Below are 25,377 nucleotides of genomic sequence, written 5' to 3' on the forward strand. Positions count from 1 at the left end.
GGCAGTGGGGAATTCTTCCCCTAAAGCCTGGCATAAACTGTGATTTCAAGTTGTCCCTCAGCAGTCATGGTGAACTATGAGCTCATACTGTGCGACTGAATCATTCACGATGCATGGCCATCATGCATGACCCATGTGCTCACACTGTATCAGTGAAGTTGTTGCAGACTGTGACAAAAATCTGTGGAGCTTCCTTTGCAAAAGTCTCACATACTGAGGTTGAAGGTGTATCTAGTCATATCTTGTGTGTGTCTCTATCTTGTCATCTCTCTTTCTCACACACAACCATTATCACCATCCGTGTCAGCTGGAGGTCTAAAACTAGGCCTTTTTCCTGCTTGTTTATTTCCTTTATTACAGTCGGAGAGGCACATTTAAAAGGCATGCCTGCTGTTTTCAGTGTGATTTAAGATGCAAGTTTATAAAGGAAACAATGCCCAAAAAATTAGGGTTTTGCCCATGGCTTTTCTCTCACAGTGGGAGTGTGCGCAGTCGTACAACATAAGAAGATGTTGATATGCCAGAAATCCATCCGATGAGTCAGGAGTGGGTTGGACCGAGGTCAGCTGTTGTGATGGGAATTGATTAAATTTTATTGATATTGATGCCATCATCAATTCCTTACTGTGAATTTTCTTTTTGGAAAAAAGTAGACTATTTTCACTGTTAACTCAAATGTTATTGAGCCTCTTTCTCTCTGAACAGTGAACACCTTGTATGCCACCTTCACTGAAAGTCAATGACATGACCATTTCAATATTGGCTATAATTACCAGCTTTAATGACTAAAAATGTTCAACATTAAGTGTTGGGGAGGGGATCATGCTAAAATATACAAAATTATCTTTTTGGTTGGAAATGCCTCAGTTTAAACATCTCTGAATCTTCAATCTCTGAACCTGAATTAGAAATACAATACTACTGCTCATTTTCTTTAAAAAATAAAACCTTAAAATAAATATAAAACTAGGGATGCACGTTATTACTGGCCTAATATCAGTGTTGGCAGGTATTAGCTTATGGAGGCAAATACCAGCATCTCAACATTTCTGCCAATATTTCCCTCTGATATTTTGGCTGTGAAAATCAGCAGTTATGGACTGCAAATCTTAGCCATGTACTAATAAATAATAATAATAATAAATTAGTTTTAGTCCTGACCAACAGACCCATGTCAGTTGAGATATTTATCTTTATTATTCTCATTTTATTAAAGTTAAAAGTGTGTTTTAAGGACTAAATTCTGTTTCTTTGTTCATCCTCAAACCTTAAAGTGTGTTAAAAGGACAGAAGTTTTAGGTCTGAAAAACATATTTAAGTACGAGTTTCGATATCAGCAAAAATACAATATTCTTATATATGATTTTGTAATTTCAATCTGATAAACTCTGATGGTGCTTCAGTCTGGCTCGGCTGCTGAGAAAGGTGGGGCTGCACTCCCCCTGATCACTATTTCCATCATCTGAAAAATCATCATAGCTGCAACCTCTCTGCTCCTAATCTCCCTTTATCTCTTCACCTTCTTTCCTTTTCACCTGTAACTACCTTGACAAACTTTATGATCTTTTTTATAAAGGAAACCCTGCATGTACACACTCACAAACCCGAACACACACAGAGTACAGCTTTAGATCTGTTTTTTTTCCTTCGTTTTTCTTTTCTCACCCAAAAATTGTAAATGTCTATTCTGTACCGTTATATGTCTTGGTCATTGTCTGCATTGTTTTGTCTTGCAATTAAAAATAAATAAATAATCCAATATTGCGCATCCCTGTATAAAACTAGTCTCTGGATCCCTCTATAGGTATATAAAAACAGTGAACAGCTCTTGTGCACAAAGATGCATGCCTTGCATGAAATCACTTTTTGACAGATGTTGCACTGCTTGCATCTTCCTTTTAGAAATGAAGCCACACTTTCAACTGCTTTAGCCTGTTTCTGTGGCTGTCCAGTGATGTCAATCAATTGAACCAAATGGAACTGGTTCTCAATTCCTATCCCTAGTGCACTGCACAACAAATGACGCACAATCCAGCTGAAAGTTGGCGTGACTTCTGAATGAGTTTTGCAACTCAAAATTCATGTCTGAGGTACAGATGGCGGGTTACATGGCGGCGTAGGGGTTAGTACTGTTGCCTCGCAGCAAGAAGGTTCCTGGTTTGCTTCTCTGTGGTGTTTGCATGTTCTCCCTGTGCATGCATGGGTTCTCTCCAGGTACTTCAGCTTCCTCCCACCACCAAAGACATGCTTGTTAGGTCAACTAGTGACTCTAAATTGGCCGTAGGTGTGAGTGGGAGCATGCCTGGTTGTTTGTCTCTATATGTCAGCCCTGCGATTGACTGGCGACCAGTCCAAGGAGGTTCAAGCCCCCCACGACCTTGAACAGGATAAGCGGTGTAGATGGCATCTGGTACAGATGGCAAAATGGTTACGTTGCACCCCATGTACGCAGGCAGCCCGGGTTCACATCTGGCCTTTTGCACCTTTCCCACATGTCTCTCCACTACTCTCTCATCCCTGTTTTGAATTCTATCCACTGTCCTCCTCTATCAATAAAGAGGCCAAAATCATATCTTTTAAAAAATTGTGTCCCCATCAGATGAAATCTGCACCGAGTACACCCAGCTTAATACACTCCTGATAAATCATCAGTTCTTGTTGACAGCATTGCATAACGCAACAGCAATACCAAAGAAGTTTAAAAATTCTTGTTAAGAAATCAAGAGGATCATAATGCATTGAAACAACTTCAGATTATGATATCAGATTTTTGTGATCTTGTCATTGATTCACAAGGCCTTCAGGCATTTTTTCATAACTCTGGTTTGAAGTATTCCGATAGGAAATTTCCATTTGAAGGGTAACATAGCCGTAAGACAGGGATTGAGCCCTTGTCTTCATGCTTGGGTCAAGTTTAATTTCTCCCTGCACATACCTCATGTAGTGCAAGCGAGTGGCCGTATCGTGGTGTGACTGTGTTGACAGAAGGGTCCAAGGTCAGCCAGCTTTTCCTGCTGAGGTTATACCTGGAGAGAAGAAAAAACAAAAGGTGTTAGGCCTAAACAGGAAGATCTTTCCAAAGGGTTTTTGCTTACTAGCAGAATATTTTAAAGTACTTCCTCTTCTCTGACCATTTTCACAAGTCAAAATACGAAAAGACTCTTCCATCAAGATTCCCTTCATCAGTTAAATTTGACAAGACAAGGTAAACCCACTTCATTGAACAAAACAGAGCCTGCAGGGAAAAACGGTAGGAGAGGAAACCTCAGCTCAGAACTTCATAGGCATCAATGTTGCTGGATTTTTCTCATTTCTGCCCTCTCAACTCTTAACATTACATAATGCTAGGGAGGCTTTGTGGCTAGGAAAGGTCATGAGGTGCAGATTTACAGTTTAGACTACAGGGAGGAAGTTAAAATTAAAACCTAAAATGGAAAAAACAAACAGCCTCTAAAACGGCAGTGAGTAAGATTCACAGACGGTGTAACTTCCCTCTTTTCTCTGATAATTCACTGAGATATCACACTGCTAAGCAAAAAGAGATTATGACTGATGTGTGTTAAGATAAGTGACTTACTTAAACTAGTTAAAACAAAATACCATCATTTTAGAAATTTTCTTGCTTAGCAGCTCCTGATTACAGCCTCATATCTTGAGCCATTTTGATGAAATACAAAACATTCCTAAAAATTTTGTAAATGTGTCTGGGGAAACTCCCAAATTTTGGACCCAGACTTTATACAAACATGTCTCTTGCCAGCACCCTTGTTAATTCTTTATCCCATGCCACTCCTGTCTGAAAGGGGCACTTCCTTCTGTGAGGAACACAAGACCAACTCAGTGAAACTTTCAGGGCAGAGATCTGAACATTTTCAGGAGAGCATGAAAGAAAACATGTTTGGATATGTGATGGACATGAAATATTATCAAACAAACTCCTGTTCATAATTACAATGGCAAGTAAATATTGTCTGTTTTGATCTGTGAATCAAATGAAGTAAAAAGGAAAAGTTTATGATGTTGTTATACATTAACAAATGTGTAGGAGCGCATGTGGGGTGATTGCACTTTGCTGGATTTATTTTGGTAAATTTCCTGTGGACTGTTTCCTGTTTGGAGTGTGTTTCTGTTCTCTTCACAGAGGTTGGGCGTTCACCGGCACTGGCTTCCCTGGCACTTCCACACCTGCACCTAATCACATGCAATCACCACACACTCTTAAGCTCTGCTCAGAGGTCACTGCGGCGCCAGAGTATTCCGGCTCCGACGTGGCATCTTGGCTCTCTAGTGACTTTTTTTTATAAATTCTATTTGAAGAATTTTGAGATTTTGATGCTCCCCTGTGACCTGTGTCTAACCCTGCTCTCGCCTAGCTTTTTCCAGTGCCTCCACGTGCCCTCAGTGCTCTGCCCAATCTCTGCCACGCTGCCACACTCTCTCACCAGACTCTCTCACAGCCTCCATCGTCTACCCTCACACCTGCAGCCCTCTCGTCTACCTGGGTTCCCCTTACACCCTTGGACCTCGGATTCCCCCCTCCCTACTCCTGTGTTTCCCTCCAATAAAACCTTTAAAACTGCCTCATCTGTCTCCGGTTCTGCTCCTGGGTTCATATTCAACAATAGTCAAAACTAAATCATCACAGCATGTACAAAATGACTCACTGACATCTCATGATCTCAATTAATGTGTCAGCATTTACAGTTTTCTGTAGTTTCAGGTTAATTGCATTCTTTATGCAAGTAACACAATTAACCCATAGAGCTCTCAGCTGTTTTTTTACCATTGTGTCTCGACTGGACTTTTGGCCTTAAAATGCTTGTTAAACATCAACCCTGTGGTGCACCTTCAAGCTCCAAACATCCTTTTCCTCAGGGCAACCTGGGCCTTAAGAATGTCTGTTGCAGCAAGGTCACTTGAATTTTAAAAAAATTCATGGGACTATAAAGACGGAAGAAAAAACTAATCAATAAGTAAAACTCAACAATTTTTCTGTATTAAATACAGTAAACATTACGACTAAAGGTGCAAAAAAAGAATATGCATGTTCTCTCATCTCTTTGGGACTAAAGAATTAAAAAATAAAAACAATAATAATTCTGTGACATATAGTCTTTAAAATTTTCACACTTTTACAAAAAGAAGTCCATGCGCTTTTGCCGTCTTCATCAGTTTCTAAATCTATGCTGTGCAGCAGCTCATGACACGACGGCAGAACAGTCTACCATTGGTTGTCACCAAGGTTGTAATAGTTTTGGATTTTTTTTATTAGTTTTCAATTTTATTTTGTTTTCACTTTCTATGCTTAATTTAAGTACAGTTTAATTAGTTTTTACTAGTGGTTTGTTGGTTTAGTTTAGTTTTTATTTTACAAAAATGCTTTGTGTTAGTTTAGTTTTTATTATTTTTAGTGCTTTCGTTTTTTTTGGGCTGAGTCAACATCATATATTTTTAAAACCATTTTTGAACAGGCTACTTTTTACTTATCACTTTATTTATTTAAAGATGATGTTTGAATACAACTCCAGACATAAATCTACCACTGTATGAAGTCTTAACCAATCAAACCAGGACATTTGCACTACCCAGAAGTGGGTGCCAATGCCAGTCAGAATGGCGTTGTCAAAGACTAAAACTAAGGACATTTTGTCTCTATTTTTATTTTATTTTAGTTAGTTTTTTGAGCACACTATACAGTTTAAGTTAGTTTCCTTTTTTTGGTAAAGATTAGTTTTTAATTTTGTTTCAGCTAACTAAAATGATTTTCACATTGTAGTTTCAGTTATATAGTTAGTTTTAGTTAACTATAATAACCTTGGTTGTTACAACTCCTCACAATGCATTCTGGGATACAAACAGACAATATGGCAGCAGGCTAACCAAGCTAGCTGATGTGACGATTGAAATAGGATTATAAATGGATAAAAAGAAGTTCAATATAGGAGTTACTGGTGTTTATTTTATCTTTAAAAACTCTGGAAAGTCAGCCAAGTTCCAGGATCACTAGAAAATGTTCTTTAAGAGCTACAAAGGCCTGGATAGCGTCATTAGAATGACACAAAGGAGGTCTTTTTAGAGGGAACAACAAGTAAGTGTCAATGATTTATAGTTTAAAGGTTAAATAACTTAATAACACAGGTCTTTTCTTGTTGTATATGACAACACCGTCCTCAGGGGATTATGAAATATGCAGGAGTGCACGTACAAAATGACTCACTGACATCCAATGGCCAAGATTACTGTGACATCATTTTCACATTTTAGTAGTTCCAAGTAACACAACTAAGGTTAAAAAGTTTAGTTGTCTTGACTACTTAAAGTGCTCTTTACGCCCCACATCACACCTAAAGCTGGGTCAGACAACACAGTATCGATAACAACCAGACCTGACAGTTATAGGTTTTGAGGGCCTGTGGAACCTGAAAATCTGTAGTTTCATCTCGTGTGGTGTCACAGTAAACAATGTTCGAAGACACATCTGAGAAACTTCACGATCTCCAGGGTGAAGTCTAACATGTTTGATTTTTGTCCTGCCTCTGCCATAAATAAAGTTGACCAATAAGAGAACAGAGAGCTCCGCATGCAAGAGAAAGAAATAGCAGATGCACTACAACAACCAAGTGAGTAACTGCCATTAGCATTAGCATCAAGCTAGCTTATCACTCATCATAATGTTGGATGGACAAACAAATCCTAAAGTTTTATTCGTAAAATTTTGAGGATTTTTTCCTTAAATTTATAACTTTTTAAACTGAAATTCTGTGTCCTTTTTTATGCAAATATATAACATATATTTCCATTTCTTCTTTTTTATAAAAAGTTAAGCTGTTTTGTAATATCCTGGTTGCTCTAATACACCACCATTATGTTTCTAATCATGTTTTGTTTTTGTTTTTTTAATATATGCATATCTTTAATTTTTTACTCATTAGAGCAGACAGACCTGCACCCCACTAAAGGTGCCTGGAGCCCAGGCTGGGAACCACGGGTCTAGCCCACCCCCAGTTCTTTCCTGTCATTATGTTAAGTCCCATCCAGCTATGTAATCTGACATGCCTGTCGGTGAAGCCATTGCAAGAATCTCCGGCTCTGTGATTGCAAGAATATTGTGTAATCTGACCTGGCTTTTTGAGCTGCAAGTCTTTGAGTGCTGCAGCTTTGTTTTTTCTAAGTTTGGCTAATCTAAACTCTGAGCTGTTTGGCTCTGATTATTCTAAAGTCTCCACACCCAAATCTATAAACCAAAGTTTCCACATAATAATGGAACAAATTGTTGGCAACACATCATAGCTCTGAAATGCCTGCTAACACTGCTCTCGTATCAGGAACAGGCTACAACAAGTTAACTACATTTAAGGGGTCAGAATTACATTTGCATGGAGCTCAACTCTGGCAAGGTGACACGCAGTGAGGAAGTGTGATATCAAAGCCTGTTCACAGGAATAAAAGGTCATCGGCCTGCTCGAAACCTATAAAAACAAAATATGAGCTAAAGGAAAAAGTGTAACCTTCCTGGGTGGAGTTCAGGGTGATGAGTTCCATCCTATCCTGTAATTTCAATTTCAGTTTTATGGTTTAAATATATCCTTCACTTTCTGCATGACACAGAGCTGTCTGTGCAAAGTGATGTTCTCTTCATGTTGACGTTTTAATAGACAGGGAGTCCTCTCGCTTCCTCCTCACAGCACTGACAACCAGCTCTGACTTTGGCTACACAGCTGTCACAACACCACTACATTAAACCTAGACATTATACCAGCACAAATTAAACAATATTGTTACTATTTGTTGAAGAAAAACTGCATGCAGTCTCTTGCACATTGTCTAAAATGCACAAATATGCCAACATATTTGTGCATCTTTGACAGTGCTCTCCCTCCCTTTTGTTCAAAGCAGCATTTGGTTAAATATATGACTCAAATCTGCAGGGCTCTAGTTACTTCATTGGAGTTGTCTTTGATAAGGAGTCCATTTAAGCATCTTTTAAACATTCTTACAATACTCTTTGGGTGTGCAGTTAGTTTTTTTATACGCTTTGATGATTTGTAATACTCTTTTAGCACTGTAATGTTGGTGTAAACCTGCCAAGAATTTCCTTTAGGATGTATCTTTGTTATTTCATCTTATATAGTCCTTTAAAAGATTTATTTCCAGGCTTTTGCCTTGATTTTAAAAGGACAGTGGACGGAGTAAAGCCCAAGATATTGGTGCCATCCAATGCCGATCCAATTAAGCTTAGCATTAGTTCAGGCAGGATACAGTATGTCAATCACAGCTGTTTCTCTCAACACAGCGGTCCATCTAAATCTGACATATAGCAAATTTTGGACCGGTGCTGTGTTGTTAATGACTTTAAGCTAGGCTCACTCAGTGACAGCAGGAGCTGTCTGCTTGTTAACAGCTTTTTCACACATTCACTAACTTAATAACCACATTTAAATGATAAAATCCAACACAAATAATTATGTGAGGCTAGATTATGACATAAAAGTCCTACACAAGCTTACCTCACTAGCCATTGGAATTTGGCTCATAATAACTGTTTAACTATTTCGTTTTTTAACTTTTAAATCCCTATTGACCCAATCTTTTCGATTCACTGTTGTTAATTATTATGGAATGTTTTCCCCAGAAAGGGGTGGGGCTGGTAGCATTTGGGCCAAGTGCTGGGATGGGTTTCATCCATTGAAACACTTCAAATGACTCAACCCAACAGTTCAGCACTGATGTGTTTTGGTCTTAAGAAATCAGGGGGACAGAGTGGGGTAGAGAGTGGGGGAAAGGAGCTGGGGGTCGGACTTGGACGAACGACTCTGTACAAAGGGTGCAACCTCCCGTCAGCATGGTGTTGTCATCAGATTATTCAAACTTTATGTGTCTTATTTAGCACTTTGTTAAACAGGCATGTAACTTAACAATGTTGAATTTTTGGGGAAAAAACACAAGACTATTTTCAAAGATATAGTCTCTGCAGTCGCATAGCAACAGCAAGACTCCAGTCTTGCAGCTCTTTTGGATGACTGAAGCAGCCAAATGCCTGAAATCACAGAGGAGAAGCTCACAGGGGAGAGAGAGAGAGATAGAGATAGGACTTACGCTTTGACCATGTGATAGTCGGAGGAGTTGAAGACGTAGCCTCCGATGACCCACATGATGCCCTGGTCCACCACGGCCTTGTGGGAAGCCCTGGCCAGCCCGGCCTCCGTGTACTCCTCCCGTGTCCAGAAGGAGGAATTGGCAGGCACTGAGACAGAGCAGTCTGGACCTGAGGAGGGGGAAGGAAACCACAGAGTCACAGATCCACAGGAGGCTCAGTGATTAATTTACTGCACTTATTTGATAAACACGATAAACAAGCCTCAAACTTTCAGGCAAATATAAAAACAGAGTGCCCTAAGAGAGAGAGAACTCCTCATAAATCTGCAAAAGTTCACTGCTTATCTGAAAGTTCCTGTGGGAAGGCTTCATTAATTCACTTTAATGTCCTGAAGCCAGACAAAGTGTCTCATATACTGGAACCATTTTCTTTCAATAGGCCAACTGTGGATGTGAAAAAAAAACATGATCCTTATTGATTTTATCTCCTGAATTATAAAAGCGAGGTTAAGGAAAGGGCAGAGAGGTTAAGACATTTAAAAGCCTTAAGATAGCCAAGTTATTCTGCAGGTGTGGAGTCATTTAGAGTCAGTTTTTTAAAAGTAAGGTTATCAGTGTTGAGAGAAAAGCTGATGACTTAATGGAGTTGTGCTTAATTTGGGGGGATTAAGAGAGACTGTGGTACTTTACAACATAAAATTCTTATTTTACTTTTCATTATTTTTTCTGTTGTCACATAAAGGGCATTTTGCTTTACATTATTATGTATATCACTGAAGTTTTGAATCAAACAGGTTTTTTATCTATTTGGATCCTTATTTTGAAAGAAAAGGTGGAGAGACCAAAGATGCGTATTCTCTCTCTCAGTGTAGCAATGTTTCATTGTACGTTTAACCATTTAATTGCTCGCAAATGTGTTCTATTAAAGTCTTTGACCATTTACAATGTTGTTCAAAGTTACATTAACAAGTACTTCGAAAAGATGCCCATAGTGGGGCATCATTCACCAAACATTAGCCTCATGTAACCGAGTGTCTGCCTCGAGAGTCATGACAGTGTATTTGTGACAGCAGCTGTATCCCTGTAGTCTGCATCACACAGAGATGATTTTAATCACACCTGTAGTCAACCAAGGAGAGGGAGAGAGAGAGGGGAAAACCTTATCTTATCTTATCTTAAAAATTAGCATAACAATCTTTATGAGGCATTATCAGTTATTCTCATCTTATCTTCTTATCTTATGTTGTATTAAAATAAATGACAATCATTATGCACCTGCCTTTAGCCATATCATTTCCGTGATCACAGCACAATAACTCTTAAGTATCATGTAGCCTACCAAATATACTCAGACAATTGTTTGTATAATAATAACTAGCAACAGGACTCACATGTTCCAGCCTACGCCGTGCCATTTATGACCATATATCAGACAGCGTGCAGCATTTATTTATGAAGGTGAGGTGAAAAGTCCCTTCATCAAGACTCAATGACCAGAAGATATTGTCTTTTCTCTCTTCTGCTCTCTGTCTTTACATAACAGACACTAACGCTGACTTGTACATGTTAATGAGATGATAAAGGGACTTAATACTTCAACTTGCTGACCGCTAAATTAAACATGCTGAGGGAGTTGACACTTTGACAAAGGCAGCAGTGTCACTTCAACACGAACAGCCTGTATCTTTATCTTGAGTTTAAAGGGACATTTAAGTATTTTTGAGGATGGTTCATCTGAGGTATCTATCAGTAGCAGTGGCATTAGCCTCTCTTTGCTCTGTTAAAACTTCAGCTACTGTTTACATGCTCTTGGATTGCTAACTAAACTTACTAAACTTAATTAGATTGAAGGGATGAGTATCGAAATCCGGTACTGAAATGGCACCAGTACCAACACATCCAATACCTACCAGACAGAATTACAACACAGATATGGATACTTTGTTTCGATACCCTGTACTCTAACACAACCCCTGCATCCATTGAAAGGCAAGAAATACATCATGGAATTTGCATGATTTATGTGTTAAGTTACACTTGTTTCCTCTTCTTTTTTTCCCATGTTTGACTGGCATTAAGATATTTCTGCAAATCATTTATGATACACTTGACTTTTAGCACATATTATTTTCTCTCAGAAGTATTGCTTCAGGCAGCGTTTAGGGCACCAGCACCATATAAAATGTATTGATCTAGCATCGTATCAGAAAAAAAACAATATCCCACCCTATCTGATTATGTGAGTTTCTATTATCAAAGATCTACTTTTAGCTAGTCTTAGTCTTATCTTTCTCATGGAAAAAGTTAGTCAAGTAACATTTTTAGTCATGTTTAAGTCAGAGAAATCAATAATGGTGGGATGGGCTTCAAGTCACTGACATTGCAGTATATCACAATGGTAAAATTATATTTGTCTTGCCCTGCACTGAAAACCAGTCGGTTAACCCCTAGTTCTTGAGATGTCACAGTGAAAAAAACGGCTCAGAAAGACAGAAAGACACATAAATAAAAGCCCCCGACCCTGACTATCAACAGAGACAGAGACATAAAAACTGGAAATTCCCTCTCTCTTTCGGAAAATTTTTGGGGACGAGTGTAATGGCTCTTTAAAGACAGTTGGCACCAGCCCGAGCTGCCTTCCCTTGTTACCGAACATGAACAATAATGGCAGCTTGAAGCGGAAACACTACTCAAAGAAGGGAAAAGATTTACGAGTGGATTTTGGCAACAGCAGCTGAGTCAGAAATAGAAATTGCAGCCATGTCCTGTCAGTCTTCTGAATCACACAGGTTGTGATGCAGTTTGCTGATCATAATCAACAATCCTACCTGATAGAAGACAGCAGGAATCAAACATTTAACAACCAATTAGTGCTATCTCTTTAACTGATAGCAGTGAGAGGATGTTAACTGCATGGGGACTTTCTGATTGATCATTATCGGAGCTGCTACTGAACAGGGAAGGAAATGCTGTGATTCAGCACAATAGTCAAGGCCATTTAACCCATTCCTCTGTTTGTTTTATTCAGCAGCTAAAGGAAATCCCAGAGGGGTGATTTACTTCAACTTCACCCCTTTGAAAAAAATGATCCCTCCTCTTGGTTGCATCTCCATAAATAAAAACAAATGCTGCCTTAACCTTCCTTAAAGTTGTAATTTGTGGAAGGCTACGCATCCTTGAAAGGACGATTAAATGCAAGGCTGGCTTGACTAAACAGACATCTGTCTCTGCCCCGCTTGGTGGAGAAAATGGGTTCATTTGGAGGCTGGCAGCGCTGGGTACACTAAGTGTGCTATTCCTTAGCTAACACACCATGACAAGGTAATAAAGGCTAAAAAAACATCGGTCTGTTTCTCAGCTCCCTCAGCTTTGGTAATTAGATGGTGAACACACTGAGCTGCTGATAAAAGTGCAGTTAAATTAAGCCGTTGTCTCTGCTCATGAAGCATGGCACAGAGGAGCCGTTTAAGAGCTAATAGAGCGGCTAAAACGCCCATATGGTCTGATTCAAATGGATACAGTAGTGTCAGGTCATCAGCAAATATAAAAAAGGCTCCATAGTCATGAGTCAACCAAAAAAGATGAGGAAGCTGAGCCTGCAGAATCTTTGTTTGAAGTCCATCAGGTTAGAGCAGATGGATGATGTGGGGGCAGAGGCAGTGATAGTGGTGGAGGCTGAAGAGGCACTGGGTTGAATCACTAGATAAACATATAAAATCTGGATGGCTAAAGTCAGCAACTCTCTCTTAACTAACCCTCCGAATGCTGCGTTTCAGCTGCTCAGTTAAAATCTGCACTGCAAATACCTGAGAACGCTTTCTGTCTGTGCAGGGTTTTAAAAAATCCCCTCAGAAAAGGTACATTAAACAACCTCTTCTTCATCTTTTCCATCATTTGATCTCTGACTCATTTTTATCACATGATCTGACATGAGACAACTCTGACATCATGTTTTGGTGTGGGAAGTTTTCTTAGTGGTTTGTACACCAAGAGATGGTTTAACCCTCACCTAAAATTAGAATCTTCTCACACATACCTCCATAAAAGTTTGTGTTTGAGACTAGTATTAGCATTGCCTCATGTATGGAAAACATCCTTTGCTGCTACACAGTGAGGTTATGTCATGAGAAAGCAGGAGGCCAAGTCAAGTATCTCTGCCTCATTCATTAAAAGCTAAACATAGTTTTTTCTGCCTTTTAATTATGTGTTTTTAGTTAATTATATGAGCTGCATCCTGAAGCACTTTCAGCCACTCTGAGGAGGTCATATTGGAATTCTTTTACTTTCTACAGGCTGGATACAAGATGAGTGACACTACCTGTTTGCTAATGGACCTTCCCATTATATATGACCATTTTCAAAGGCAATGTTGATTTTTGAAGCCAAACTAGGACACAAATAAAAGAGACAGAACTGGTACATCTATTTTATATTATAAAGAATACCCCCTGTTTGCAAAACTGCCAAGAGGAAGAAAGAAGAAGACCAAACTTGGAAGCTAGGGTTGGGCATTGTTTGGGTTTTTGAAGATAATGGTGCTAGATCAATTCTTTAAAAAGCAGATCTTTAACAGCAGAGGTGGAAAGTAACTGATTACTGTAACTGATTTATTTGAATGCTTGTATTATTTTTGAGTAGATTTTGAAATCAGTAAGTTTACTTCTACTTAAGTTTTAACCACAATCACTGCATGTTTACTTAAGTACACTACTCTTGTACTTTTTCCACATCTGTTGATTACAGAGTAGCACACAGTGAGAGAATGATTCCACATCACATCCCAAGACAGCAAAAACTTCCTGCTGGGATTCTTCTAGACACGTTTCCAGTGGATTGTTGTTGTTTTTAATGTGAGACATATTTGCACCCTGGACAAAGTTACCCACTGAGTTAGAATTCCCCCCCTGATGACTTTAGGTGATCCTAAAGCAGTGTTTCCCAACCATTTTTCCTTGGAGCCCCCCCTACATGTACTGAAGAAAAGCGTAGCCCCCCAAGACCCAAGAGAGAAGAAAAAGTGACACACTGCCATCAAAAATCAACATAGATTTTAACTGTTTCACTGATAAAACCCTAAAAAAAGGCCTATGCATTTTCTATCAAAAGACCTTCTATAAACTACTTAAGAACTGCTTTATCATGGTTTTAGTCACTATTTGCAATTTAATTTTGGCAGCCTCAGAGCAGACAAAGCCTTGTACCACCCCCTAAGATCTTTGGTGCCTCCCCTGGGGGGTCATGGACCCCAAGTTGGGTAGGATGTTTTCAGACGGACACGGTTTTGGTTCTGGCTCTGGCCCTATTCTGGAGTCACAGAACCTTGGTGCTTTCTGGTGAACCAGCTTAAGTTTAAGTGGAACCAAAGTGGGAGGACATGATGGACATGTATCACCAAGTCTTTCTTGACGTCCCGGTATTCCTTCTTCAGTTTCTTGAGTTAATTAATTATTTGATCTGGTGTTCAGGTGAACCCAGCCTTTGCTATCTCCTCTGCAAGCTAGCATATAACTTGCTCTTTCTTGCACTACTCTCCAGCTTCCCCTGGAATTCTGCCGATGCCCAGGTCACTACCAAACATTTTGTCTCACCAGCAGACCTCTTTTTCTCCATTTTCTGCTCTTATTAAGACCACTGATGATGTTACGGTTCCCAAGAAAGAACCATCTTTTCAGGTTCAGAACCGATGTTTTTTTCGGTTTTGAGCGTGCAGGCTGGTTCAAAATCAAGTTCAGGAACCGGAACCAGCATGGAGCCCTGCCAGGCCTAATAGAGAACGTTCTTCATTAGTTTGCATTGCCTTGCTTTGAGGCTGTTTTTGCAAGAGGAGACCCACCTCTCCACAGATTTTCAAGAGTTACAGCAGCTCTGTCATATTGGAAAATAATTAAGACTTTCAGGAGTGTAGTTTATCTTTATTTAGTTTGCCTCCAACAAATTTTATGTCTTAGAAACAAATCTACCCTATAATCTTAACTACCTTTTCTAATGACTTATTTTTTACTGACTTATAAATTATAAATGTGCTATTCCCACTAGACAAGCAGAGATAAGCAGAGTGGAGACATAAATTGGAAGCAAAATGTATAAAGGACACTCATGCTCTGCTGAAATAAAAAGAGTATAGGCAGGGCACAGGTGGCCTAGTGGTTTCTGGCATATCCCATGAACACAACCAGCCTGGGTTCAAATCCAACCTGTGGTACTTTCCAGCATGTCTCTCCCCAGCTCTCTCATCCCTGTTTCTGATTCTGTCCACTGTCCTCATCTGTCAATAAAGGCATAAAAAGCCCAAAAGTAATCTAAAAACAATAAAAAAAATACAGTATACGCCTTCATATTACATTGATTCTAGATGGTGTTTGGGGCCTTTCATTTGGAGTTGCAGGGGGTCATGTTGATTTGGTTTGGTAGGAATCAGATGTGTTGGCATTGGTGCCACACTGGTTCCAAATTCTGGTGCTCATCCCAGTAGCCACTCGTGTCATAAACTGAGGGATGACTGTTTATCTCACATGAAGGCAACGGAGTCCACCCTGCTGCTATGGAGGGTTGTTTTTAATCGTATTTGAGACACCAACAGCAACACTTTTTCTACTCCCACATCTACCGTGCAGCCCAAAGGATAAAATAACCTATGCTGAGAGGATATAATGGTTTTTCAACAGGCAGGAGATGTTGGCGTTGCCTTTGACTACAGCTTGTTCTCATCTATATGGTATCCTAAGAACTCTATTTTTTTCACATCATGGACAATAAATATAAAGTGTCAATCAGAGTCAGATACTGCTTGCTCCCTCCCTAGCGTGCAGACATGGCCAGAGGGTGCAGTCAGGTGTCAGTGAGGATCACATGAAGACAAGGGAGGGGAGAGGGAGTGAGAGTGACAGCTCCTCATACAGCACGTGGCGCAAAAAGAACACTGATTCTATTTTGAAACTGAAAATTAATTTGGTCTTTTATTTTTTAGTATCTTTCTCTGCCAATTGGTGACTCAATAAAAACTGGATGCTATGTTTAGGCATGGCTGGCATGCAAGAAATCATGGTGACTATAAGCAAACATATTATATTTGAGTTGTAGTTAATAAAAAATGAGCAGCATATCCGTACAGCAATTTAGGCAAAAAAAAAAGAGACATCAGAGCGGAGATGAGAGGTATGTCCACTGAATCAGACAAGGCACTGGGATGTGTAAGGAAATGCAGCTCTGACATTTTCAGATGTCAGCAACTGAATTTGACTAATTCATCTGTATCTTCAGTTTTTCATCAGTCTACCTGATTCAATACTTCAAGGTGAAAAAAGAAAAAATATTATAATGGCCAACGACAATAAAAATACTTTTAGAAAAGGCAACTTTGACATCAAGATGAGCAACAATGTAATCTTAAAATAAAAACCACTGAACATATTCAATCAAATGATATAAACTTTTTTATATTCTTATACATGTGTCAGTCCTACCAAAACTTGCACATTTTATTTCACATTTTAACTACTTGTTTGTAACTGAAACTTTGGTTTTGTTTGTTTTCCAGTAGTTAGTTGTTGTGTGAGCGGCTGCTAGTGAAGTGATTAGCTCAGACTTAGCCACGGCGGCGGTTTTGTCAGAACTAGACCACATTCCTTTATCAAAACAAGGGCAGAGAGCAACACTGAAAGCTTTCCCTGTTGGAAAATATGATTCACCCTTTTTTCCTGATCTGCTTCAACATGGGTTTGTGATCATGTAGCTGTAGGAAGGTGGCAATTTAATCGGGACTGGACCATATTTTCTTCTAAAACAAGTACTAAGAATCACATTGAAAGCTTATCTTGGCTGATATGTTTTCCACGTCTTCCAACTGGCCTTGGCACAAATGTTATTCACAGAGGAGGTCCGCTATTCACAATATCGTAGTGGTAGCCTGTAGAGCTCAGGAGCTGTACATGCATACGTCATTTTGTCTTCTAACTCTGATTGGCCCACCATCAATGTGACAGACAGAACATTCCTTAAATCACCTTCTGAGAATTTTTGGAAAAGTTCTGCCCTTCCCATAAGCTTTCTATGGGAGCTTTACCACTTGAATGTGAAATATATATATGCAATGGATATTTGAAACAGTCGATCTAGCATGACAAGTTAGATCTAGTGATTTTCAGGGGGAAAGAAAAACATTAAATTCACTAGTTTGAAGTAATTAATTCATGAGAAATAATAGATTTCTTTTTTTACTTTAAATGTTGTAAATGTACGTGAACCAAAATGTTAAATTCTTTAAAATATTAAGTTGAAAAGTTGAGAGTAAAACAACTGTTTCAGCGTGGTTTCTTGTATTTTTTTACTTTACACTGTTGTAAATTTATGATGCTAAAAACTTTAAATTTATGAGTTTCAATGTCAAAATCTTTGACTTTTTAAATTAAGAAATTTTCACTTTTTCTTATGAATAAACTTTTTTAACTCTGAAATTCAGAGTTTTTTTCTAGTAAATACACACATTTATAATATTGTACATTATTTTTTTTATTTTTTTTTTTCAATAGGACTTTTCTTCTCAAAACTGAATGCTACCCCCTTATTTTAAGTCTTCTAGGGTGGCCCTAAAACACGTCATTATGTTTCTAATCATGACTTTTAGAAAACGTGCATTTCACATTTTGACACATCAGAACAGACAGGGCGCTGTGCCCCCCTAGGGGTGCATCAAATGAATAAAAGCCGTCTCGGTATTGTTGACTTAAATAATCTCAAAAAGATGCTGATAATGCATGGGAAGCACGCGAGTAGGGCAAAGGCATCGCTCTGGACAGCAAAATAAAAGACACTTATGCTCTGCTAGAATTAAAACTAGACTGGTACATAAGTAAGGGTTAATGCCTGATGAGGTGTCTAATAATCAGGAAGTAATGGACGATGTGGAGACCTGAACTGTCCGAAACGCAGCAGTCTGTTATTATATTTTTGTCAGTAAAGTGACGGTTGATGTCTTTAGGCTCCTTAGGCTGGCGACACTGTACTCTGTACTCCGACGATGCTGTGAATTAATTTGGAGCAGTGTAAAGATTTTTTTGACCGGAACTACTTGAGAAGTTCGATAGGAGTCCACATATCAGAAGTTAATGGACACCAACGGCACTCTCAGAGCCAACCAGGATTGAGTATTCACCAAGACCATGGTATAAATGACGTTAATTCCATGTCTTATTCTGACTGGTAGGGGGTCTTGTTGGGGTGGCCAGGTACAGAATTGAAGCACTAAAATCAGTGTTTTGATTCATTTTGGTATGTTTTGGATTTGTTGGTGCCAATGCCACATTGGTACTGGATTTTGGTACTCATACCTAGGTGCAAATCAGGCTCCTGCAAAAGTGCGGGGCTCTGAAAACGTATATTAAATGCTACAGAATAGATTAGACCCAGAAGTATCAGGCTTATCTCAGCAATGTATTTCCTGTACATCATCATGACATGCCAATTAGTTTCACTATTTTGATTGTAAGTACATTACAGACAGGAAACAGATATATGCAATAATGCAGGGCCAGGGAACAGGCTTTGGTCTTATATTCTTTCTTTGTTTAAGATCTAATCTCACTTAATACTAAATTTCATCATCAAACAGCTTTGCAGCAGCTTTGCAAAGGCATAAAAGGAGTTGTTGGTTTCTTGCTCCATAAAAAAAGTTCTAAAATAAGAAAGGAGGCACACGGTATTCCTGGGAATGACCTACTTTAATAATTTTGAGAGTTAGAAGTGAACCTCAGTAGCTAATTTTATGATTAATCCACCCTACACTGGGACAAGAGCCAGTCTCTCTCCTGCACAGAGAACGTAGTGAAATCTCTCTGAAGTCACTGAGGTAAGGGCTGGCATGTTGGAGCAAGCTAAACCTGCGCCGATGACATTGTGTTTGAGCGTGTGTGAGATAATGAGGTCACGTCTCTGCCAGAATCAGCCCACCTTGCCATCCAGTCTTGCAGACGCAGGTCTTGCCCTGACAGCGACCTCTTTCAGGGAAGCCGCAGTTACCCAGGCAGGAGGGGACATCGCAGGCTTCCCCTTTCCAGTTGGCTTCACACTCGCAGTACACGGCACCGGTGGTGTTCCTCACACGACACTCGCCACGGCCGGAGCAGTTGTTGGGACATGTATTCACTCTGGGAGGGAGGGAACACATAGAAGGAGAAAATGAGGATTTAGGTGCAGCTGAAATGGGACAAACACTCTGAATAAAACATCAGAACAATTTTCAATGATAAAGCTACATCTGCTTTTGTGCGAGCAGAGCCACAGCTGTCTGCCAGCTTTGAGATAAAATATGCTTCATTTTTACTCCAGACAGCAGAAAAGAGTAGTTAATGCCGTCGTCCTCCCTCGGTCAAGCGGCTGCCCTGCCACATGTCCGTCATCTCAAAGGACCACCTGCACTGACGCAGCACTGAGCTGCAGGCTGAGGTAACGGTGGACATAAAGTCACCACAGGCACAGAGGAGCAGATGGTAAACACCCAATCTGCAATAAAACAGCAATACTGACGCTCCAAATGTCTCTAAACAGGTCCTTTAGGTCCCACAATTAGCTTTTCTCTGAGCAACAAAGTGACATTCTTTTTGGCAGCAATAAAACCTCCTTTTCTCAGGGTCAGGGCTTGGTCAGATGGAGGCATAAATGCAAAAGAGTCAAGAGATTTGAGACATTTGTAACTCCGATCATACAGGTAGAAACATGAAAAGCTTTTGCTTGGAGGCCCCTTTTAAGAGGGTAAAAATAAATAACACAATATTAAAAAAACAGCAGGAAAACCAGAGTTAAAATAGATATTTTGGATAAGAATTTACATTAGAAACAGCTGCTCTTTCTCATTTGGAGGTCTTGAAAAACAACCGCGTAACCGACTGTTGGATAGCTCATTTAATGTTTAACCATCAGCAGCTTTACAAAGTCAAAAGGGAAAAGCACATTGATTTTTGTTCAATACTAGATGCAGAAAACAGTATTGTTCATACAGTTTGCAAAGAGGAAATAAGACACAACATCTGGACCTATGGTGACGCATGATGAAAACATTACCATGAGAAAAAAATGCTCTGGTGGTGTTTTTACTCTGTTTACGTCACTGAAAGTGCTAAAAGGTTTCAACAACTACACAGAACTGAAAATCACAGTGGAATGAAGTCCAAATGACCATTTTAAACGTGTTTTCCTCATTAAAACTGACATTGTACATTTCATGAGCCAACACTGGCCCTTATAACCAGGCTCAGCAGAATAATTACTTATGCATCCATTTTCTTCCAATCATCCATGCAGAGACATGGCAGAGCAGGCTAAACAAGCTGATCCTGACGTGAAGGATGCACATTATTGGAATAATTATGCCCAGAGCTACTACCAATTTATCAGATTCACATGTCAAACTGTATCAGCCAAATGTTGAATGCGCTTGTGTGGTTTTAGAACAACAGAGCTACGTTAGCTAAAGTTTTTTTTATCTTATTTTTCGTCCCCATTCCTTACATTTTAAGTGTTTTCTAAATACTGAAATTTGTTTCTTTATTTATGCTTGAACTTGAAAGTGCTGCACGATTTGGTAATAACGGCTGATTGCAATTCTAATGGACAATATTGCAACTTGTAACTGCTGTTAGACCAGGGGTGTCAAACTCAATCACAGCAGGGGCTGGATTCTGGATTCAGGACTAATCTGACGGCCTAACAGGGTCACCTTTTTTATCATTAACTGTCAACCTTGCTTCACCAGTAATAAAAAATGAAAAAAAAAATCAGCACTGATGATAAACTATTTTGACATTGAAAAAGTTAAAAAGATAATTTTAAAGGCTCACAATCTAAGAAAAGTAATTTATTAGTTCAAAAAGGGTCAAAACATGAAATTCAAATTGAAAAACAATGTTTTTTAAAGGCAAATAAATCAGAAAGCTAAAATCATGAGTTTAAAAGGTCAAAATATGAAATAAGATTTGCAATCATGAAATTAAAAGTCAAAATATGATTCAAAGTTAAAAATATGAGGTAAAATACAAAAAAATGGTTAAAAAGGTCATAATATCACTTCAAAATTAGAATTTTGAATCTTAAAGCTCAAAATATATGAGAAGTCAAAATTATGAGTTGAAATGCTCAAAGTATGAAATTAAAAAGTCAAAAGTTTGAGTCATAATTGTGAGATGCTACATTGAAAATTCAAAATTAAAACACAAACTAAATTCTTTTCCCACATTCCTGACTTATCTTAACATTTTTACTCCTTACTTTTCCAGATTTCGTGACTTAACAAGGATATCTGAAATCATCAAGGATAAGTTCACATTTTTATATTTTTATATATTTGAGTGCATTTTTCAACTCTTAAGATACAAATATTCATGTAAAACTGCTAAGCAGATTAATCTGTTGCTAATTTTGTACTTTTTAAAGAATTAGTTTACGGCCCTGGACTGGTAAAATGCTGCAGCATCACCAGTTATACATGGAGGACTGAAAACTGTGAGTATTAGACATGTTGTTGGTTGGGAGTAAATAAGTCCATGTCAGAAGTTTTTCAGTTTGTTCAGGGAAGACTTAAGACAGTGAGGAGTACTTTTTTCCTCCTGATCTCTCGGAACAGACAGACGACACAAAGGGCCCTCATCTTTTCTTTCATGTTCCTTCACCAGACTGATGGTTTGATGTTTCGGCTCCTCCACCTCTTCCAGACACCAAAGACTCGGGGGCCCGGGGGCACCTCGCTTTCATCCGGCTCTTACTCTCGCAGTTCAACTTCAATCCCATCGCTATGGCGACAGTGCCAATAAGCAAGAGAAAAGGAAGGGGTCCACTGTGTCCTTTGCAGATGTTTGGAGGGGACAGGCTCTTCTTTGGGGCTTTTTGAATATTTTTCCTTGAAAATAAGAAGCATTTTGGCTCTTTGTGACTTGTGAGGAGTTTTTTAGGAATTAGTTGACAACATTTTTCTGTGACAGAGCTGTTTTTGTTGTATAAACATACGAATTAATACCTGTTTTGCATTTAAATCATGAAATAAAGGTTTGCTGTAGCTTCTAATAATAAAACTGCTCTCTGTAAAGTTGATGTCAGATAAAACTAATGACATTTTCAGCTCACAGGAAATGTACAACATGTCTAAAGTGAAGCTGAGAAAGAAGGAAAGGGTGGTCAAAACCAGGAGATAAAAACTAAAAATGCATGGCTGTTTGATTTTTCATTAAACTGCAGCTTCGTGTAACTTTAGAAAGCACACAGAGTTCATTTTTGAGCCCAACGTTGCTTACATTTTCTGTAAGACACTTAAGTTTTGACTCAGCCCTGTAGCATGTTGTAAGCAATTTATAATTCATGTGTTTTTAAGACTGCCAATACTACAGTAGCCTGAGATCACCCTCATAAAAATCCTAAGCACGTACAGTAAAGTGCACAAGGGATATCCAAACACTCGACCCAGAACTGATGAGATGGAGAAAAATAGAGCCGTGAAAAGTATTTGTCCCCTTCCTGATTTCTTTTTTTCATATTTGTCACACTTAAATGTTTCAGATCATCCACCAAATTTTAACATTACACAAAGATAACCTGAGTAAATAGAAAACGCTGTTTTTTAAATGATGATTTCATCCATCATAGAAAAGAGCCATCCAAACCTTCCTGGCCCTATGTAAAAAAGTAACCTAAAAACTGATTGATCCACCCTGTGCAGCAGTGGTTTTGGTCTTGGAACTCTCCTATGGATGCCATTTTTTTGCCGAATCACGAATGCTGACCTTAAAGGAGTCAAGTAAGGCCAGCAGGTCTATAGTTGTTGTTCACGGTTCTTTTGTGACCTCCTGGATGAGTAGTCAATGCACTCTTGGAGTAATTTTGGTAGGCCAGCAACTGCTGGGATGATTCACCACTGTTCCAAGTTTTCCCCACTTGTGGATAATGGTTCTCGCTGTGGTTTGTTGGAGTCCCAAAGACTAAGAAAGGGCTTTAGGAGTTGTTCTGGGTTCTTTCGTGACCTCCTGGATGAGTCACCAATGCACTCTTAGAGTCATTTTGGTGGGCTGGCCACTCCTGTAAAGGTTCACCACTGTTCCAAGTTTTCCTACTTTGTGGATAATGGTTCTCACTGTGGTTTGCTGGATTCCAAAAGACTTATTAGGGTCTTTGGTTTTGTTCACAGTTCTTTTGTGACCTCCTGGATGAGTCGTTGATGCGCTTTTGTTTTGGTAGGCCAGCCACTCCTGGGAAGGTTCACCACTGTTCCAAGTTTTCCCCATTTGTGGATAATGGTTTTCATGGTAGTTTGCAAGAGCCCCAAAGCCTTAGATAAGTCTTTAGATGTTGTTTGTGGTTCTTTCGTGACCTTCTGGATGAGTAGTCAATACGCTCTTGGAGTCATTTTGGCAGGATGGCCACTCATGTAAAGGTTCACCACTGTTCCAAGTTTTCCTACTTTGTAGATTATGGTTCTCACTGTAGTTTTCAAGAGTCCCAAAGGCTTGGAAAAGTCTTAAATTGTTGTTCTGGGTTCTTTTTGTAACCTCCTGGATGAGTTGTCAATGTGCTCTTGGAGTCATTTTGGTGGGCCGGCAACTCCTGGGAAGGTTCACCACTGTTTCAAGTTTTCCTACTTTGTGGATAATAGTTCTCACTGTGGTTAGCTAGAGACCCAAGACTTATTAAGGTCTTTGGTTTTGTTCTAGGTTCTTTTGTGACCTCCTGGATGAGTCGTCAATGCGCTTTTGTTTTGGTAGGCCAGCCACTCCTGGGAAGGTTCACCACTGTTCCAAGTTTTCCCCATTTGTGAATAATGGTTCTCACGGTAGTTCACTAGAGTGTGGCAGGAGAAACAGCCTTCCAAAAAATGATATTTATCACATTTAATTCACGATTTAACATAAGGGGGATTGCTTTTTCACACAGGGCCAGTTAGGTTTGGATGGCTTCTCCCTTCAGTAAACAAACTCATTTGAAAACTGCATTTTGTCTTCACTCGATATGTCTTTTTCTAATATTAACATTACTGTTGTAGTCTAACCCAGAGGTATCCAAGCTACAGCCAGGGAGCCTTGGTACATTTTGTACCAAGGCCCATTGTTGGCCCACTGCCAACACTAAAAACAACATGAAATATAGCCATGGAGTTTTGCTTGACAGTGGTGATCTTCTAAGTTTCATCTCATGTCCTTGATTCTTTCACTTTCCTTGTCTGGTTTCCTTTGTACCTCTCCATGCATCCTTATCCAGAGGGATTGAATTGGAAGTTAAAGACATGGGTTAGGGGAGCATTGATGCAACTTAAGAGACATGGGGATAAACCTGATGTGACGGACAACACATTAATAAGTTGTTCTCAGCAGCAGAAAATCAGACTAACCATATTACAGATCTTCCATGGGATCTTCCTTTGCTTCTAAAAAGTGTTCATGTCAGCATCCCCTAAAAAAAGTACATTTTTTAATATCAGCAGCCAAAGTGCCCCCCTGGTAAATGATGGTGTAATGATGCAACACCGACATACTGCAGCAAACGAAGCCCAACATGATCCTCTAAATGCCGCTGTCAAGCAGCCGAGCCAGCGCGGCACACAGGCTGAATCATGCAGAAAGTGATAGCTTTGTATGCGTCATCATGTCCCAAGGAAAGGTGTGAAGTGGGTCCTTCACCGAAATAAATGTGAAGAGCTGGTAAAACAGAAATGATGAGTCTGTGCTGGAGGTGTTCAGCTCCAGGCTCAGCATCAAAGCATGAGCAGAAGATACTTTTTATGAAGCGAGTGACACCATCATGAATGCATGTGGGGACCCCGAGGGATGCAAACCCTGAGGCATGGCAGCAGTACACACTCAGGTGGAGAAGATGAGGAGATAGCTGATGTGAAGGAGCTGTCAGGCTTCAAAATCAAGTTATAAAATCTGGAAAATGAATCTAACTGGAATATAAGCTGCAGTTAGTTTTGGGATCTCCCAGAGGGGAGAATGTTTAAATTGTCTTTCTAGTTCACAGTTTCAATTATGTTCTGTAAAGTCCAAATTGATCAGTTCCTGTGTAGCTGTGTGGTGAATGTTTCAGTGTTTGCTGTGCTTTAAACTATTCTTTTAAATTGTTTCCTAGTTATTATATATCCCTACTTTGAATATCAATGTTTTCATACTAATTAATAGCTCGTTTTCTAAGTTCTAAGATAGTTTAAGTTTAATAATTGCATGAAATTCAGAAGCTTTACAATCAATGAGCAATGGTTTTTAATAATCTTGATCCCAATATGAATCAAAATAACTTGGATTGTGATCTTTG

General features: G+C 39.2%; 1 protein-coding gene across 2 annotated transcripts in view; it reads right to left on the bottom strand.

Annotated features, from left to right (window-relative positions):
* atrn (attractin) overlaps positions 1-25,377 on the bottom strand; it is a 270,882-nt gene that overhangs the window by 208,419 nt on the left and 37,086 nt on the right. For both annotated transcript variants that reach the window (XM_041812094.1, XM_041812095.1), the window contains exons 5-7: positions 19,042-19,238; positions 9,097-9,265; positions 2,936-3,026 (exon numbers count right to left, since the gene is read on the bottom strand). In XM_041812094.1, coding sequence (XP_041668028.1) covers positions 2,936-3,026; positions 9,097-9,265; positions 19,042-19,238 — 457 coding nt within the window. The remainder of the gene's footprint in view (positions 1-2,935; positions 3,027-9,096; positions 9,266-19,041; positions 19,239-25,377) is intronic.

Source organism: Cheilinus undulatus, linkage group 18, assembly GCF_018320785.1.
Source record: "Cheilinus undulatus linkage group 18, ASM1832078v1, whole genome shotgun sequence".
Classification (NCBI taxonomy): domain Eukaryota; kingdom Metazoa; phylum Chordata; class Actinopteri; order Labriformes; family Labridae; genus Cheilinus; species Cheilinus undulatus.